The following is an 18,579-nucleotide window of genomic DNA, read 5'->3' on the forward strand; positions in this document are numbered from 1 at the left end:
AACTTCATACCATGTTAATTTTCCAAGTTTTTCCCTAAAGAATTAGTTTACCCCATAACTTAAGGATAAGATCTTACTCTAATGGTACGAGATGCTGTGGGGTAGAGGTAGAAACAGGAGCCTGTAACAGGGAGTGGGTCTCTGAGTTTAGAAAGATTTAGAGACTAAAGATATACAGTTCTAAGAAATGTTTAAATTAATACTGGTTGGCATGGATTACCTGTAAATAATACATTTATAGATGATCTGAACTAATGAAAAACCCAAATGTCACCTTGAATTATGACTTTGAAGTATATTATAGGCTTTTTATTTTTTGGCTAGCAATTTATATTTCTAAATATGTTTCAACTAATTTGTGAATCCCTTGTAAACATTCTCTGAGATGAACCAAACCAGAAACAAGAACAAATGACTAACAATGGCAACAGCATGCTAATAAAAGGTTATATTTAGTGAGTACTTACTGTGTGCTGGGCACTCTTATAGATGCTTTATGTGAATTGTTTTATTTAATAGATGAAAGAGTGAACATGCTGTTCATGGAGATAAAGGTTACAGAATGTAATATGTGGTTGATTGAATGTTGCAAGTATAATAGGTATGTTATTAAGTGGATGATGGTGTAGTTTGTAACTTGCAGAAACTTTACTTGTTTCATTCATCCAGTTTTTGATTTATTAAGTGCTAGAATCTACTGCTAGATGAAAATACCCAGTACCATAGTGTCCCAGCCCTCAGATTGTGGTTTAATGTTATTGGTCTGGAGGTTAACTTGGGCTAAGCTAGAGTTTCTTTTAGGAGGGTTGGTAGGGTGCTATCCTACTTTATCAGTGTGTTTTTGAGTGAGGACTTGAAAGGCCATCCAATCAGTTTCCTAGCTTCTTTAGCCCAGTGCCCTGCATTCAGTAGACAACAAAAGGTTAATTGTTTGGATGAGTGGATGAAAGTGACACAAACTAATGCATTAAATGACAGACTTCAAGATAATATTAATTAATTGCAACATTGGACTAAAAATAAAGGATGAAATTTAATAAGAACTAAGTGAATACTGTATTAAGCTTAGCTGCACAAGCCAAGAAGAGATAAAACATAAAGACCCATTGATTTTCATTACATGGACATTCAGTTTCAATCTTTGTCATGTTGTGGCTGCTCAAAAAATTTCTGGAGATGGTAGTTCCATCTGTCTTATCAATCCATACCTGGAGGACTAAATTTTGTGGTACTTTCAAGAGAACTTTGGCAAAGTAGAATGTATCTGATGGAAAGTGACCAGCACAGTCCTAATGCTATACTTTAATCATTTAATATCATACATCCCTAACCCCTCATCCCCCAGTGATGGTTCCAGAGACAGGGAGGCTGATTTCCACTTAGTCCAAAATAGACATGTCAAATATTTTCAATAATATAACAGTGGAATGGGCTATCTTCTACAGTTAGTGATTGGCTTGTCAAATAGCATACTAAAGAAGGGCCAAATTAAAAAAAGAGTAATATTATGGAAGCTTGACTAAGGTGCCACTGATGTCTCTTCAGTGTGTGAATCTGTGAGCTGTGGACATCTCTCATGAGCAGAATCAGGACCTTTCAGATTGGTGTGCATTCTTTATCAGTCTCCTGTGACTTTCTTTCCACGGTAGCAATGAGTATTACCCAGCAGATCTGCAAGTTGCTCCAACCCAGGATCTGCGGAGAAAAGGCAAAGGGATGGTGGCAGAGGAAATCGAAGAGGAACCTGCCGCAGGAGATGATGAAGAGTTGGAGGAAGAGGCAGTGCCCCAGGATGAATCCTCACAGAAGAAGAAGACAAGAAGAGCCGCAGCAAAGTAAGTTCACCATTGCTGAAAGATCACAGATCCACAGTTCTAGGAGGAACAGGAAGAGGTCTCTATGGCTTTATACAAAATCAACTACTCAGATAATTGTTTACATAAGCACTACATCTTCCTGGGATTTTCTTTAACGGACTAAAACTGTCAGTCTTCCAAGTTTTTTGGTTGGTTACTTATTATTAGTTTTTTCTTGGTTAACCACATAATGTTAGTTTGGGGGACTTTTGAGAGTCGTCTAGTTGTAGCTCCTTTTTATAGATGAGAACTTTGGGACCTGGAGTGTTTGGATGTTCTTTTGACCTTTGTCGTTCACTTTCCCAGCATGAGGGTATTGTGTTTGCATCCTAGGGGAACATGTAATGGAACATCCTTTTTCTTATAAATAATCATGTTAGCACTTTTTTTTTTCCTTCCACCTACCTTCCCCACCATCCTGTTAGCACTTTTCTCTGCCTTTTAACTTGTCTCCTACTGGTTACTTTTTTCTCATGCTGTTGTTACACTCTCTTTCTTATTCTCTTAGTGTTCTTTTACCTAAATTGTTAGAAACCTAAAAGAAGAACTGATCAAGCTTCTAGAAGGTACTTCAGCTTACTTGATGATTGAATTGACTGTCTCATGTCTCCTGGATTGGTGCAAATGTTATTTTAACACTTTAGATCTCAATCTGATATGCCCATTTGTTGCGTATTTCCCTTGAGCCATTTATTAGTTCATCCATTCAACAACTGTATTGAGTACCCTTTGCTAAGTGCTGGCGTGCAGGGATGAATTGTACAGAGCCACTGCAATGCAGGAGTAATAGTCAATCCTGCCTGGGTGAAATATTTTTATAGGAGAAATATTTTTAAAGAAGGTATTGGAGCACAGTAAGGAATTCCAGGCGTGGTGGCCCATGCCTGTAATCCCAGTACTTTGGGAGGCCAAGGTGGGTAGATCACTTGAGGTTAGGAGTTTGAGACCAGCCTGGCCAACATGGTAAAACCCTTTCTCTACTAAAAATATAAAAATTAGCCAGGCGTGGTGGTGCATGCCTGTAATCCCAGCTACTCGGGAGGCTGAGGCAGGAGAATCATTTGAACCCAGGAGGCAGAGATTGCCGTGAGCTGAGGTTGTGCCACTGCACTCCAGCCTGGGCCACAGATTGAGACTCCATCTTGAAAAAAAGAAAGACCCAGGGAAGGCCCTCTGATGCTGAAAGATGAAAGTTTGCCAGACAGCTAGAACAAACAAGGTCTTGTCCACTAACAGAAATAGTGTGTGAAGCACAGGGGCAGGAAAGATTACTGCCAGCCTTCATGTCACTATACAATACTCCCCCTTTTCCGTGGTTTCACTTCCCATGATTTCAGTTACCCATGGTCTACCACAGTCTGAAAATACTCAGATATATTTCTTCTTCCTTCTTGGTGAGCAAGAGCCATTGGTTGCCTAAACCTGGACTTCTGTTACCTGACATCTGTATTTACATTATGTGAAAGTGAGGGAGAATATATTCTACTACTTTTTGTCTGCCGCGTAGAACCTAGACGAGGAATAATTCCAAAAATTGTCTGAGTTCAATTTTGGAATATTTTACTATTTTGGTTGCTTTCTAATTTTTGTTCAATTTAAACCATTCTGAGCACACACTGAATGATTTTTTTGATGTGGAGAACCTGAATTTTAGGGACAGGACTGCCCAAAATATGAGATTTCTGGAGAATAATTTCCTAAATGTAAATAACTAAGTCTTGTTTGTTTAACAGTGAAACTATAGGCAGGGTGTTTGAAGTTCTAGTCAGAATAAAATTGTAGATACTGTCAGTTTAAGAAAATGATGTCAATTCTTTAAATCTGTAACACTGTTTTGTTTTTGTTTAGGCAATTAATTGCTCATTTGCAAGTTTTCTCTAAATTTTCAAATCCACGGGCCTTATATCTGGAATCCAAATTATATGAGTTATATCTTCAGGTCAGTAAAATAAACTCCTGGCACTATAATTCTTTGTGAACTTTTCTCTATTATTTTCTTTGTCAGAGTAGCTTAGATTTTCAATAATTGCTGAATAGGGCCTATGTCTACATTTTAAGTATTAAAGGCTTTTTTTTTAAATTAATAGACATATTTTCAGTTATCTTGAGAAACAATTTTAGCACTAACTTAGCTGATTTTGAAAGCATTTTGGCTGACTAAACATTGACTGGCTGTGTTAACAGTGAGAATAGCAAACCATGAATTATATCATGGAAATTAGCTCTTAGAAGGGAGTAGGGTTTATACAAAAAAACAAGTGACTACTTTTCCCTTCTAGTTTAGTGAGACTTCATAAAGGACTGGGATTTCGGGATCTATTATAGTCTATTGCAGTCATAATTATGTGGCCCTGAAGTTCAGATAAGCTTGCAGAAAAAAATTAATGTTGGGCCGGGCGCTGTGGCTCATGCCTGTAATCGCAGCACTTTGGGAGGTCAGGAGATGGAGACCATCCTGGCTGACACGATGAGACCCCATCTCTACTAAACATACAAAAAATTAGCCGGGCGTGTTGGCGGGCGCCTGTAGTCCCAGCGACTTGGGAGGCTGAGGCAGGAGAATGGCATGAACCTGGGAGGCGGAGCTTGCAGTGAGCTGAGACTGCACCACTGCACTCCAGCCTGGGCAACAGAGCGAGACTTCATCTCAAAAAAAATTAATTAATTAATTAATTAATGTCAGAAATGAAGTAGGCATTGAATGTCATTCTAAGCCATCTGGGGAAACAGATTCTTTTTTCATTTGGATGTTTTTCTTGGCATCTTATTGACTGTCATTACCTTCATAGGATAAGAGATTTTCCTTAGTACATGACCAGCCCAGTTGGCTTAAATCCAGATTCACATAGAGAATTGGCCTCACCAGCCTGGACACAGATGCTCATGTCTGTAATCACAGCACTTGGGAGGCCAAGGCGGGCAGATCACCTGAGCCCAGGAGTTTGAGACCAGCCTGGGCAACATGGTGAAACCGCGTCTGTACCAAAAACACAAAAAATTAGCCAGGTGTGGTGATGGGCGCCTGTGGTTCCAGCTTCTCAAGAGGCTGAGGCAAGAGAATTGCTTGAACCCAGGAGGCGGAGGTTGCAGTGAGTTGAGATTGCATCACTGCACTCCAGCCTGGGCAAGAGTCTCGGAAAAGAAAAAAAAGAGAGAGAGAGGATTGGCCTCACCCAAAAACTGGTAGACCCCAGGGTATGACTGTGGGATGCAGGTGTCAGAGAGTTTTGTTTCCATTTTTTAATTTGCACATATTCTGTTCATCTTTTTTTATTTCTAGGAAAATGTGAAGCTGTTGTTAGCAATCAGATTTATGTCTTGTCTAAAAATTTAGAATTTAGCAGATCTCATTTAGCAAATAACCACAAGTAAATTGCTGTCCTATGGTATATGTATGTATGACCTCATTAATTCTGTAAAATATTGTTCTTAGTTGTTGCTACACCAAGATCAAATGGTGCAAAAAATAACCTTGGATTGCATAATGACATATAAACATCCTCATATCCTCCCTTACAGGTAAGTTGCTTGAAGCTGAAAGAACTGCTATCTCTTTGGCTGATTTTTATATTTCTGCATAAGAGCTTCTTCTAGAATAATTTCTTAAAGGCCTAGGAAATTTCCCTTTTTTCTGAGGTCATCATATTTCCAAGCAAGAAATGAAAACGAGTAGTATATTTGTTGGGTTGTTCTCCATAGGTACTAAAATAGAGAATGTTAATTTTAAAATGTGTTGTAAATAGTATGTCATTTTCCTCTTCTTATTAATATAATGCCATAAAATCTTGGTGGTTACTTAGAGAATCAAAGTCACTCTAAGAACTGAAGAAAGCTTTTTGTATCATGCTTTTTTGAACAGCTGAGTTATGGACAGAATCTAATCTTCTCTAATCCATTATACCTTTTGAAATGTGAAAATCTGTCACTTTAGGAGGTTTTTTTTGAGGATTTTCCTTTATGGATATCAACCATAATATGTACTATATACGTTATTTTAGTTATTACTCTGTGTACATATTTCACTCTTTCATTATTCAAAAGCACTGTTGATAAAATGGTGATGTGTGCTATTCTCTGTTTTTAAAGGGAAAACTTACAAAGGTTGCTCGAAGACAGAAGCTTTAAGGAAGAGATAGTGCATTTTAGCATTTCAGAAGATAATACTGTAGTGAAAACAGCCCACCGAGCTGATCTATTTCCTATTCTGATGAGGTATTTATGCTGTTTAAACACTGATTTTTAAAAAGTTAATAACAAACACAATTGTAAGTATAGTATTATGGTTCTTTCAACAATTGTGATAGAATATTTCATTTTATATTTTCCTTTGATTGCATTTTCTTTGGAGATGGGGTCTTGCTCTGTCACCCAGGCTGGAGTGCAGTGGCATGATCACAGCTCATTGCAGCCTTGACCTCTCAGGCTCAAGTGATGCTCCCACCTTGGCCTCCCAGCGTGCTAGGATTACAAGTGTGAGCCATCACCTCCAGCTGCTTGTTTTTTGAAATGTACTTTTGGGAGAAGTCAAATTGTTATAGAGACTAATTTTTGTTCCTAACATAAAGAAAGATCTTTATGTATGTATTTATTTTTTTTAGAGGGAGTCTCACTCTGTCACCCAGGCTGGAGTACAGTGGTATGATCTCAGCTCACTGCAACCTCCACCCTCCCAGGTTCAAGCTATTCTTGTGCCTCAGCCTCCTAAGTAGCTGGGATCACAAGTGTGTGCCACCATGCCTGGCTAATTTTTGTATTTTAGTAGAAAAGGGTTTCACCTTGTTGGCCAGGCTGGTCTCGAACTCCTGATCTCAGGTGATCCACACGCCTCTGCCTCCCAAAGTACTGGGATTACAGGCGTGAGCCACCATACCTGGCCCCTAATATAAAGAACGTTCTTACCATAGTATTGTAATAATAATATTAAAATTGAATTTAATATTTTCCTAAATTTTACTGTTGAGATACAGTAGAAATAATTCACTCCATTGTCCAAATATCATGTGATATTTAATGATGTTATTATTCTGTTAATTATAAATGGTGAGCACAAAGATGATCCATAAATAATACAAAGAAGTTTATATATGCTGGGTATAAAGAAAAATGAAGCTTAAATCTTTCATCTCACCAGCTCTGGAATGATAGGAATTGGAAAGATCATGGGATTGGGATTTAACAGAGGTTTGCTTTTATTCCAGCCCTGTACTGTGTAGTTCTATCAGATAGGGAAAGTCTTTTAGATCCATTGGGCTTCTGTTTCCTTAATAGGAGCTGGTTCAGATGTGCTCTGGAGACTCTGCTAATAGTTGTCTAATGGCTCTCTTTAGTTCCATCTGTAGCCAGCATTAAGATTCCATTTATAGCAAGCTTTAAGAACTTTACTATAATAGACACAAAAATATTTGAGTCAGTGAATATACAAAATTACTGTTATTGGTGGATTACAGAAACAATAAAAATAGCAGAAATCATCTTATATTTTATAAAATGTTTTATAACCTTTTTTCACTTAATATTTTACAAGAATTATCTTAGATCATGAAATGTTTCAAAATGTGATTCTTCATCATATAGACAAGCCATCATTTACTTGTGTCAAGCATTTTGCCTGTCTGTAGTTTTTGTTGTTGTTTATTTTGTTTTTTTGCAAAATAGAAAATCTTACATTGAATACCTATAAATCTTATTCGATTGATGGATTAGAATAGATTCTTGATAGGAAAATTGATGAAGATTTTTAAACTTTTTGGTGTATATTACCAGATTGTTATTCAGAACTACTTCTTTTCAACCACAAGTTTGAACCACTTTATATTCCTACCAGCAGTAGAATTCCTGTTTTTACACCATTCCAACACTAGGGTGTTGTTTGTTATTATTTTTTGATGGTTTTAATTCTTGCTAATTTGTTGGTGATAAAGGATATCATGTTGTATGACTTCACATATTTTAGATTTACTAGTGAAGATGAATTGTTTTAAAAGATTATGGGTCATTTGTGTTTATTTTCTCATGAAATTTTTTTTTTTAATGTCTGACAATTGTATTTTCTAAAAGCAGGTAAATGATACTCCTCTCTGTTTTCTTCTCATTCTGTTTTAATTTGATTATTTTATTCATCTGGAATTTATTTTGATGTATGAAATGAAATAACACCAACATGGTGAAACCCCATCTTTACTAAAAATACCAAAATTATCTGGGCGTGGTGGCACGTGCCTGTAATCCCAGCTATTTGGGAGGCTGAGGCAGGAGAATCACTTGAACCTGGGAGGCAGAGGTTGCGTGAGCCGAGGCTTGCGCCACTTGCACTCCGCCTGGGTGACAGAGCCGAAGACTCTTCTCAAAATAAATAAATAAATAAATAAATAAATAAATAAATAAATAAATAATTTTTAAAAAAAGTCCAACCTTTCTCTGCTGATTTGAGAGCCATATTTATTTATTTCAGAGACGGGGTCTCTCTTTGTCACCCAGGCTGGAATGCAGTGGTGCAAACACAGCTCACTGCAGCCTCCATCTCCTGGGCTCCAGCGATCCTCCTGCCTTAGCTCCCCAAGTAGCTGGGACTACAGGCACATGCCACAATGCCCAGCTAATTTTGTTTCACCATGTTGCCCCAGCTGGTCTCAAACTTCTGAGCTCAGGCTGTCCACCTGCCTTGGCTTCCCAAAGTGCTATGATTATACGCATGAGCCATCACGACCAGCCAGAGTGCCACTTTTTTTATTTTTTATTTTTTTTGAGATGGAGTCTCACTCTGTCGCCCAGGCTGGAGTGCAGTGGCGCGATCTCCGCTCACTGCAAGCTCCGCCTCCGGGTTCACGTCATTCTCCTGCCTCAGCCTCCCGAGTAGCTGGGACTACAGGCGCCCGCCACCACGCCCGGCTAATTTTTTGTGTTTTTAGTAGAGACAGGGTTTCACCGTGTTAGCCAGGATGGTCTTGATATCCTGACCTCGTGATCCGCCTGCCTCGGCCTTCCAAAGTTCTGGAATTGCGGGCGTGAGCCACCGCGCCCGGCCCAGAGTGCCACTTTTAATATGCACTAAATATCCATGTATAATTGACTCTTTCAATCGGCTTTTCATGGTTTTACATTAATCTGCCTTGTTCCAATTCTGCACTGGTTTGTTTATAATAATAATCATAAAGGACTTAAATGCATTCTTGTATATATCAGAGGAAGTCATCTCATTAGTCCTTTCTTTCCAAAATATTTTGTTTTTTTCTAGAATCTAGATGAGCATTTGCTTTGGTTTTCCTAAAGTAATTTCCCCTTTTGATTTGAGGAGAAGTTGCATTAGTGTTTGTCTTCGTTTATTCAAATCATTCCTTTTTTGTAGTCTTTCAATAAAGTCTTTTCATTTTATAACGATGTTTTGTTGCTGTAGAGGGAATTTTCCCTCTTACATTTTCTAGTTTATTTTTGCTACATAACTAATTATATATAAAAGCTATTGATTTTTGTGTTGTTTAGCCATCCACATGACAAAACTTTTATTAGTTTCAGTAGTTTTCATTGGGTTTTCTTGTATTTTCTCTAACCAAAAAATCACAAATGATAATAACAGTCACAGATTATGTTAGTCCCCTGTTTACAAACCTTTTGACGTCTCATTTTACTCAGAATGTAATAGAAAGTCCTTACTACTCCCTACAGGGCTTGATATGGTGGCTTCAAATGATACCTATAACCATATTGCTTCCTGTTTACCACCTCTCTCAGAACCCACTTTAAATTCTTAGCACTTGCTCATCCGCCTGCATGGAAGACATGACAGCTGACACCTCTTATTCATTTGGTCTCATCTCAAATGTGTCATTATCAGTGATACTTTCTTCAAGTGCTTTGAGCCTCTGTGGCTGGCCAAAGCTTTTTTATACTGCTACCACTAAGACCTTATCTATTTTCACTGTGTTGACATATGTACTGACAAGGCAAAAACAATGGTGGGTAAGACTCCTAGTACCCTAGCACATGAATCAAGACAGTGGCACCACATTCTACTAGTCATTCTTCATTGCCACATACTTGGAGTTATTTAATAAACAAACAAACAAACACAGTTGATGAATCTTGACCCTGAGTACATGTATGATAAAGTGGGAAGAATGCATAAAATACTTTTGCTGTGCATGGGCTGTCTCAGTGAATGGCACCTGTGTAAGTATTTGATGTACAAGCTGAACTAGCTCCTTTTCTTATTTGTAAGACGTATACGCTAGGATTCTTTTCACAGGCATTTTCTTGAACATGAACGCAATGAGCCTGCCACTTCAAGGAAAACAACTGACAGCGTTTATTTCCAATAACTAAATTCTAGCATTCAAGTGGAAATTAGGATTGCAGAAAACTTTTATTTGGTACTGTGAACCTGACATCTTCCCAATGCTTAAAGACTTTTCTGATGAGATGATTAGTGATATTAACAAATGTTAATAAACAAATTTCTTTTTTTTGTTTGCAATGAAATGTGTCAACATTTGACATTTCTGCATAACTTAGTAAACCAATATTTTCCAAGTAACTGATGCGTGTAATAGAATGGTGTATCGGTAAAAGATTCATTCAAAGTGCAAGATAGATGGATTTTAGTGTAACAGAGTTCATCAAGTTTTTGATGGGGTTTCAGATTCCACATGGCAGCTAATCTTTCAACTGGTTGAGCTTTGATATAGTATCAAAATGGGATATCTGCAATTATCTGAAAGTTTAAAAAATATTTCTCCCTTCTTCAACTACCTATCTGTGTATGAGGCTGGATTTTTTTCAACCCCAATGTATTATAATAGATTGAATGCAGAAGCACATATGAGAATCCAGTTATCTTCTATTAAGTCAGACAAAAGAATAAATAAAACAATGCTACTAGTCTCACTAGTTTGCAGGAGTGGGGGGAAATTTGGAAAATATAATTATTTTTATTACAATGTTATTGATGTTAACATGTAATAAGTTTATTGTGAATATTTTAAAATGAATTAATAAACCAAGGTATAGTTTTAATTCCTCGGTTTTAAATTCTAATACAATAACTATCAAATAGGTAAAATTTACATACACAAAGCTCTTTGGAGACCTCATTAATTTTTAATAGCGTAAAGAGATCCTAATATCAAAGAGTTTGAAAACTATTTTTGATTTTTGAATATTAAGTCAGTAAGTTTTTTATCATGTTAAGAAAGTAGGTTTTATTGTTCTTTGGAATTTTATCAGTAGTGGATGTTAAATATTATTAGAGTGCCTACTGAACATGTATTAAAGTGATTATATTAACTTTTTCCAGGAACCATTAATCTGTATTAATCTAGTAGATCTTACTAATGACTCTTTCTTGCATTTCCTGGAGCAATCCTTATTTGGTTTTAGTGCAGCACTGGATACTATAGTTACAAATGTTGTATTTTATGTTTGTAAGCAAGATTGGCATGTAGTTTTATTTTTGTTCATTAACCCTTCTCAATATCACAATTATGCCACATTCATAAATGAGAAAAGACTGTTTCCTACTTTCTCTCTGCTATGAAACTTCATAGCATAGAAATTATTTTCTTCCTTGAAAGTTTAAAAAGCCCACCTGTAAACTGTATTAGCTTCAAGTTTTCCAATAAGTATTGGTCTCTGTGGGGTTTTTTTCTTAAGTTCCTTTTATTTGTTTTTGTGTTTTTTTTTTCCTGAAAATTAGCTTTTTCATTGAATTGTTTCCAACTTCCTTAATAACTTACAATTGTATTCTCTTATTTTATTTCCTTTTAATCTATATATTCTCATTTTCGTTTTTTCTTGATTAGACTTACCTTTGATTTGCCTATTTTTTCTCCCATAACAAACCACCTTCTGGCCTTTGTCTTTCCTGCTTCCCTTAGCCTTGTTTTTTGTTTTGTTTCATTTTGTTTGAATTTTTTTATAGAGACATGGTCTCACTAAGTTGCCCAGGCTGGCTTTAAATTCCTGAGCTCAAGTGATCCTCTGGCCTCAGCCCCTCAGGTAGCTGGGACCGCAGGCACCTATCACTGCACGTAGCTCTCTTAGCCTTATTTTGTTGTTGACTTTTTACATTGTCTATGTTAAATATCTAATTTCTGTTTTCATGTTTCTGTGTTTCATAGTATATCCATTTAAATGGATTGAGTTGCTCTTCTAGCCTTTTAGGCAAACAAAACAACTCATATTTTAGAATTAATGTGCAAATAAATAATGTGCTTTTGTCTTTTCAGAATTTTGTATGGGCGAATGAAAAATAAGACTGGGAGTAAAACTCAGGGGAAATCTGCTTCAGGCACCCGCATGGCCATTGTCCTGCGGTTCCTGGCCGGGACCCAACCTGAGGAGATCCAGATATTCTTAGACCTGCTGTTTGAACCTGTGAGGCACTTCAAGAATGGTAACCATCAGCTACCTCTCACTCTAGTACCTGTTGTCTGCAGTAGACTTCTCACATCTCAGGCTGCATTCCCCATGCTCCTGGGCATCTTTCTAACAGGGTTGTTCCTCTCAACCTTGATGGCAATCTTTTTGCTGAAGTGCAGTTCATTTTAAACTTTGATTGAATTGCGTGAACCTGACCATTGGCCCTGTGGATTATCGGCACTCTTGTGTTACAGCCCCTGATGAGAAAATGTGTATTTTTATTGCATATTTAGGCCGTTTGAAAAATGGTTAATACTTACTTATATAGTACAAAGAATAGGTTTCTTCTAAGAAATTCAAAGCATACTGCAAATTGGTGTTAATTGTTTGGCATTTATTCATTCCCTGAGTCATTCATCTATTCAGTAATGATTTATTGAATACCTCCTGTGCCCTGGACACTCTGTTAAGTTAAAAATAGAAAAGTACAATCTCTGCCCTCAACCTCGTAGTTGAGATGAAATGGATGTAATCGTGTATACATTGAGCTAGAGTGCTCTGTGGTATGTTCTTTGGTACAGAATGTCAGTAATTATTAATAACAGTAATGACTAACATCGTTTTGAGTGCTTACTTTATGCCAGATGTTATGACAGACCCATTTACTTATAACTCAGTTGATCCTTCAGACAACCAGCCACATGAGCTGTCATTACTTGATTGTCTCCATTTTACACATGAGGAAACTTAGGCTTAGAAAGGCATTTCATCCGTGGTAACTCAGATGAAAAGTGGTAGAGTTGGGATTCGGACTCAGACCTTTCTGGTTATGAAACCTCTGTTCCAGTCCCCAAATTGCTTTGCTTGAGGCCAACATAGAAAATTATTTATAGGGTATTCTGTTGCATTTGTTTTTGTATTTTTTCTATGATAATAGTTCCAGCTGTTAACAGTTTTTCATTCAGTATAATATTGCCCTGTAAAGGAGGTTGGCTCTGATGAATGCCAAAAAAAGTTTCCATTCAGTGTATAACTCCCATTGTAGGAGGATAGGTATAGATGATACTCTTATGGATGGCCCATTTGGGTGTATGAATCCATAAGCTCATGACCTCACATCAGATGGTTTGAAGTAAAGGTCAAGCAATGACAATTCGTGTCTTTTCAGTAAGTTTTGAAATTAATATGGCAGCAGCTGTTTATAAGGGACTCTGATTTTATTTATTAACTAGGGGCTATAGGAGAAATAAAACTTGATTCTCAGCCTTCAAGGAACTTGTAATACAGAAAGGTACTTCTAGTGAAACTGCCAAACTCAGCAGAGCTGAGTGAAACGGAGAGTAAGAAAAGTGTATAGAAAGTTACCAGATGGAGGGCTGGGTGCGGTGACTCATGCCTATAATCCCAGCACTTTGGGAGGCTGAGGTGGGTGGATCACCTGAGGTCAGGAATTTAAGACCAGCCTGGCCAATGTGGTGAAACTCTAACTCTACTAAAAATACAAAAACCAGCTGGGTGCGGTGGTGGGTGCCTGTAATCCCAGCTACTCGGGAGGCTGAGGCAGGAGAACTGACTTGGACCTGGGAGGTGGAGGTTGCAGTGAGCTGGGATCGCGCCACTGCACTCCAGCCTGGTTGGCAGACTGAGACTCCGTCTCAAAAAAAAAAAAAGTTGCCAGATGGAATAAGAAACTATTCATAACTCAGGTTTTGAGGGATAATGTAAATAAGTTGGATGAGAATTAGGCTTAGAGACATAGTTCTGTTGCACATTTCTTACCCTCTTATTCCTTAGTTTCTTCTTCTCTAAAATGGGGGTAGTTAAACCTGTCTTATGTGGCTCATTGAATATTTGGTAAGAACCAAACGGAGATAATATAGAAGAAAAGTGCATTGTTATCTATAAATTATCATGACAGTAGAAAATACTGTATTATTAAGGGAAATGGAAATAAAACTACAATTATAAATAGTAACAAACTAATATGTTACCTTACATGACCTCTCCTCTTTGTTTCATTAGGAGAGTGCCATTCTGCAGTCATTCAAGCAGTAGAAGACTTGGATTTGTCTGAAGTTCTTCCTTTAGGTCGTCAGCATGGTATCTTAAACAGCCTTGAGATAGTATTGAAAAACATTAGTCATCTGATCAGCGCATACCTGCCGAAGATTTTGCAGATATTGCTCTGTATGACAGCAACCGTATCACACATCCTTGACCAACGAGAAAAGGTGAGAGATTCGCTATAGATGCTTTCTTCTTGGGCTCATGGGTGTCTGTGTTGTCTTGGGCATTGAGTTGGGCCTGATTTACTAACACTCTCCCAAGTTCAATCCTTATACAACCCTTTGAAAGTTTTTTTTTTTTTTTTTTTTTTTTTTTTTTTTGAGACGGAGTCTCGCTCTGTCGCCCAGGCTGGAGTGCAGTGGCCGGATCTCAGCTCACTGCAAGCTCCGTCTCCCGGGTTTATGCCATTCTCCTGCCTCAGCCTCCCGAGTAGCTGTGACTACAGGCGCCTGCCACCTCGCCCGGCTAATTTTTAAAATTTTTTTAGTAGAGACGGGGTTTCACCGGGTTAGCCAGGATGGTCTCGATCTCCTGACCTTGTGATCCGCCCGTCTCGGCCTCCCAAAGTGCTGGGATTACAGGCTTGAGCCACCGCGCCCGGCCGAAAGTATCTTCTTAAAACAGTCTTCCACATAGTGGGACTTTTCGCTGTTATAAATATTTACTTATGACCAGAAAATGCAAATTGAATCAAGTGTATATTTAAAAAGAGATGGATTCGTAGTGAGTGGGTTAGTTCTGTTTCTCAGGAATCCAAGTCAAGTGCTTGAGCTGATATTTCTTCAATTTTAATTCCAAGAGCCTAGAAGTATAAGGTATCTTCCAACTCTCATTTCTCCAGGATGGCTGGAAAATGAATAGACCACTGTTACCATCAGCACTGTTATTTTGAGAGTTGCCTGGAAGTCTTTTAAAAGTAGATGCTTACCTACAATAAGTGCAGTGTTTTGAATAAATATAAATAGTAAGATGGGGCAAAACAAACCAGCTGGCCAACTGCCAAAAGGTGCTCAGGAAGTGTTTTCTAATTATATTCAAAACTATTTATGTTTTGTTGAAATAGATCCGTGGACATGAGTGAACTCTTTGGAGTTTAGGGAAATAGTCCATAATCTTGTTTTTTTTTTTTTGAGACAGAGTCTCGCTCTGTTGCCTAGGCTGGAGTGCAGTGGCATGATCCTGGCTCACTGCAACTTCCGCCTCCCAGGTTCAAGTGATTCTCCTGCCTCAGCTTCCTGAGCAGTCCTCAGCTGGGAGTACAGGCACCTGCCACCACGCCCGACTCATTTTTGTATTTTTAGTAGAGACGGGGTTTCACCATGTTGGCCAGGCTGGTCTCGAACTCCTGACCTCAGATGATCCGCCCACCTCAGCCTCCAAAAGTGCTGAGATTACAGGCATGAGCCACCGTGCCCGGCCTCATAATATCTTTTTTTTTTTTTTTTTTTTTTTGAGACGGAGTCTCGCTCTGTCGCCCAGGCTGGAGTGCAGTGGCCGGATCTCAGCTCACTGCAAGCTCCGCCTCCCGGGAGTAGCCTCAGGCCTCAGGAGTAGCTGGGACTACAGGCGTCCGCCACCTCGCCCGGCTAGTTTTTTTGTATTTTTTAGTAGAGACGGGGTTTCAGCCTCAGGAGTAGCTGGGACTACAGGCGTCCGCCACCTCGCCCGGCTAGTTTTTTTGTATTTTTTAGTAGAGACGGGGTTTCACCGTGTTAGCCAGGATGGTCTTGATCTCCTGACCTCGTGACCCGCCCGTCTCGGCCTCCCAAAGTGCTGGGATTACAGGCTTGAGCCACCGCGCCCGGCCTTTTTTTTTTTTTTTCTCTCATAATATCTTATGGACTGAAGGCTTCTGGAAGAAAATGCAACTTGAAGTAGAGCTCCAGACTCAGATTTTTGTTGTTGACTCTCAGTTAATTCCAAATAGGCACAGTTTTAATTTGGCCAAAATTTATTTCATTTGATTTCTAGATATGCCAGTGTACTGCCTGTCAAATATGATCATGATAAGTGCAAATTGACTGCCAAAATTTTAGGCTGCTGGTTTGGGCTGTGCATAGATGTGAATCTGTTTTAGCAATGAAATTATATTCTCTGATAACCAAGATGCAGAGATTTAAAACACTTCTTCCATTTTGGTAGACACCATTTTGTTTTTCTCGTTCTTTCATTCATTTCTTCAGTAAATATTAATTGAGCCTCTACTATGTGTCAGGTACTGTACTAAGCACTGGAAATAGTCAACAAAGCACACAGACATTTATGTTCTTTTATTTGTTCATTAAGTACTTATTGAGCATCTACTGTGTGCCAGACATTGTTCCAGGGAAGGAGTGAGACATGTGAGGACTCAGTATATGGGAGAAAAAGAATGAATGAATGAATAAATAAATAAATAAATAAATAAATAAATATACACATAATTAAAGTAATGTCAGAAGGAAGTACATTCTGGGAGGAGAATAAAATGAGGAGACCCTTCTGCAGGGTCCTGAGGCTCATTCTCGGTGTAACTCTCTCCTGTCAGTACTCTGCCCTGTGAGTTCTAGCTGCCTTTGCCTCCCCAAGTTGCCCAGCTCTGTCTCTTTATCTTGGGGTCACTGGACTCTCCCTGGGCTCTTCCTTCCTGCACTGAGGCCTGAAAACTCTCCAGGCAGTAAGCTAGGGAAATCACAGGGCTCATTTCCTGTGCTTTCCGCCTCTCAGGGATCACTGTTCTCTGCTGCCTGATGTCCAGTGTCTGAAAATTATTGTTTATATATTTTGTTTACTTCCTTAGTTGCTTAAGAGAGGAGGGTAAATCCAGTCCCTTTTACTCCATCTTGGAAGTGCAAAACCACTATAAAGGAGCAGGCAAAACAGTCCTCAGACTAACACAGGACTGGAAATAGCCTACATCCCCAACAGCCACAGTAGAAATCCCGTAATACACAATGCACCAGGGGAGAGTCTTTGGAAGATGTTGCCTCAGTCATGGATCCAAATTAGCACTAGAATAGAGGCTGCTATGGGCTCACTTTAAAAGGTCAAATGTTTTTCAAGTTTGATCCCAGAACAAAGCCCAACATTTTAAATGATTTAAGTGAAAATAAATTTCACAATGTCTGACATGCAGTCAGACATTACCAGGCATACAAAGTAGGAGGAAAATTTTACCCATAATGAGGAGAAAGGGCAATCAATAGAAGCAGATCCAGAAATGACACAGATAATAGAATTAGACAAGGAGGCTGATGCCACCACTTTGGGAAGCCAGGGTGGGAGGATCACTGGAGTCCAGGAGTTTGAGACTAGCCTGGACAACATAGCAAGACCCTATTTTTGCAAAAAGTAAAAAATTAGCCAGGTGCAGTAGCGCACACCTGTACTCAGGAAGCTAAGGTGAGAGGATCACTTAATCCCAGGAGATTGAGGCTGTAGTAGGCCAAGATCAAACCACTGCATTCCAGCATGGGCAACAGAGTGAGACTCTGCCTCTAAAAAAAAAAAAAAAAAAAAATTGGACAAGGACATTAAAATAGCTATTATAAAAACACTCTATATATTAGAGAAAGTAGAAGAAATCATGAGCATGTTAAGGAGAGACATGGAAGTTGTGCAAAATTTAATGTAAGATAAGGAAATATAATAGAAAGTGACCAGTGTGGGGGTGGATAGGTGCTTCATTTACTAGGATGGTGAGGGTCCTCTATAAAAAGGTGATCTTTGAGCTTACACCTCACCATGAGAAGAACATTCCAGGCAAGGAAAATGACTAGTGCAAAATCCCTGGTTGGGAATGGTCTTGACATGTTGTAAGAATAGACCATGCTGTGGTGGCTAGAGCACCAGGAGCAGGAAGAGTCATGTAAGGTAAGGGTGAAGAGGTAGGTCGTATGGGCTCTGTAGGACCTTGTAGGCTATGACAAGGGGTTGAATTTATTTCTAAAGATAACGGAAACTGCTGAGAGGCTCAAAGCAGGTGAGTGGTAAGGACTGTGTAGTGTTTTAAAAATATTGCTTTGGTGGCTTTGTGGAAAAGGGACTATGGGAGGCCAAGAATGGAAGCAGAAAAGAGGTCTTAGAAAGTTCTTTCTCTGTTAAATGAGAGCATAATAAGGGCCACGGGAAGAATTAAGTGAGAACCTGTTTATGCCTTGTAGCAAGTGATAGTGACTTTATCTGTATATGAATACATTAAATTTTGAAAGGTTTGCCTGTGTAGTGCCTTCACATTTTTGGTTAACTTAGAAGTTACTTAGTAATGCAGCCTCACTCCCAAGTCAATAATCAGTAACTCAAAGGATCATTTATGCAATATCAC

General features: G+C 38.7%; 1 protein-coding gene across 1 annotated transcript in view; it reads left to right on the top strand.

Annotated features, from left to right (window-relative positions):
- UTP20 (UTP20 small subunit processome component) overlaps positions 1–18,579 on the top strand; it is a 109,336-nt gene that overhangs the window by 34,851 nt on the left and 55,906 nt on the right. The window contains 6 exon segments of the mRNA XM_017887242.1: positions 1,650–1,835; positions 3,705–3,795; positions 5,290–5,375; positions 5,943–6,068; positions 12,077–12,243; positions 14,232–14,440. Of these exon segments, the coding sequence (XP_017742731.1) occupies positions 1,650–1,835; positions 3,705–3,795; positions 5,290–5,375; positions 5,943–6,068; positions 12,077–12,243; positions 14,232–14,440 (865 nt within the window).

This window comes from Rhinopithecus bieti, unplaced genomic scaffold, assembly GCF_001698545.2.
Source record: "Rhinopithecus bieti isolate Rb0 unplaced genomic scaffold, ASM169854v2 scaffold_15133, whole genome shotgun sequence".
NCBI lineage: Eukaryota > Metazoa > Chordata > Mammalia > Primates > Cercopithecidae > Rhinopithecus > Rhinopithecus bieti.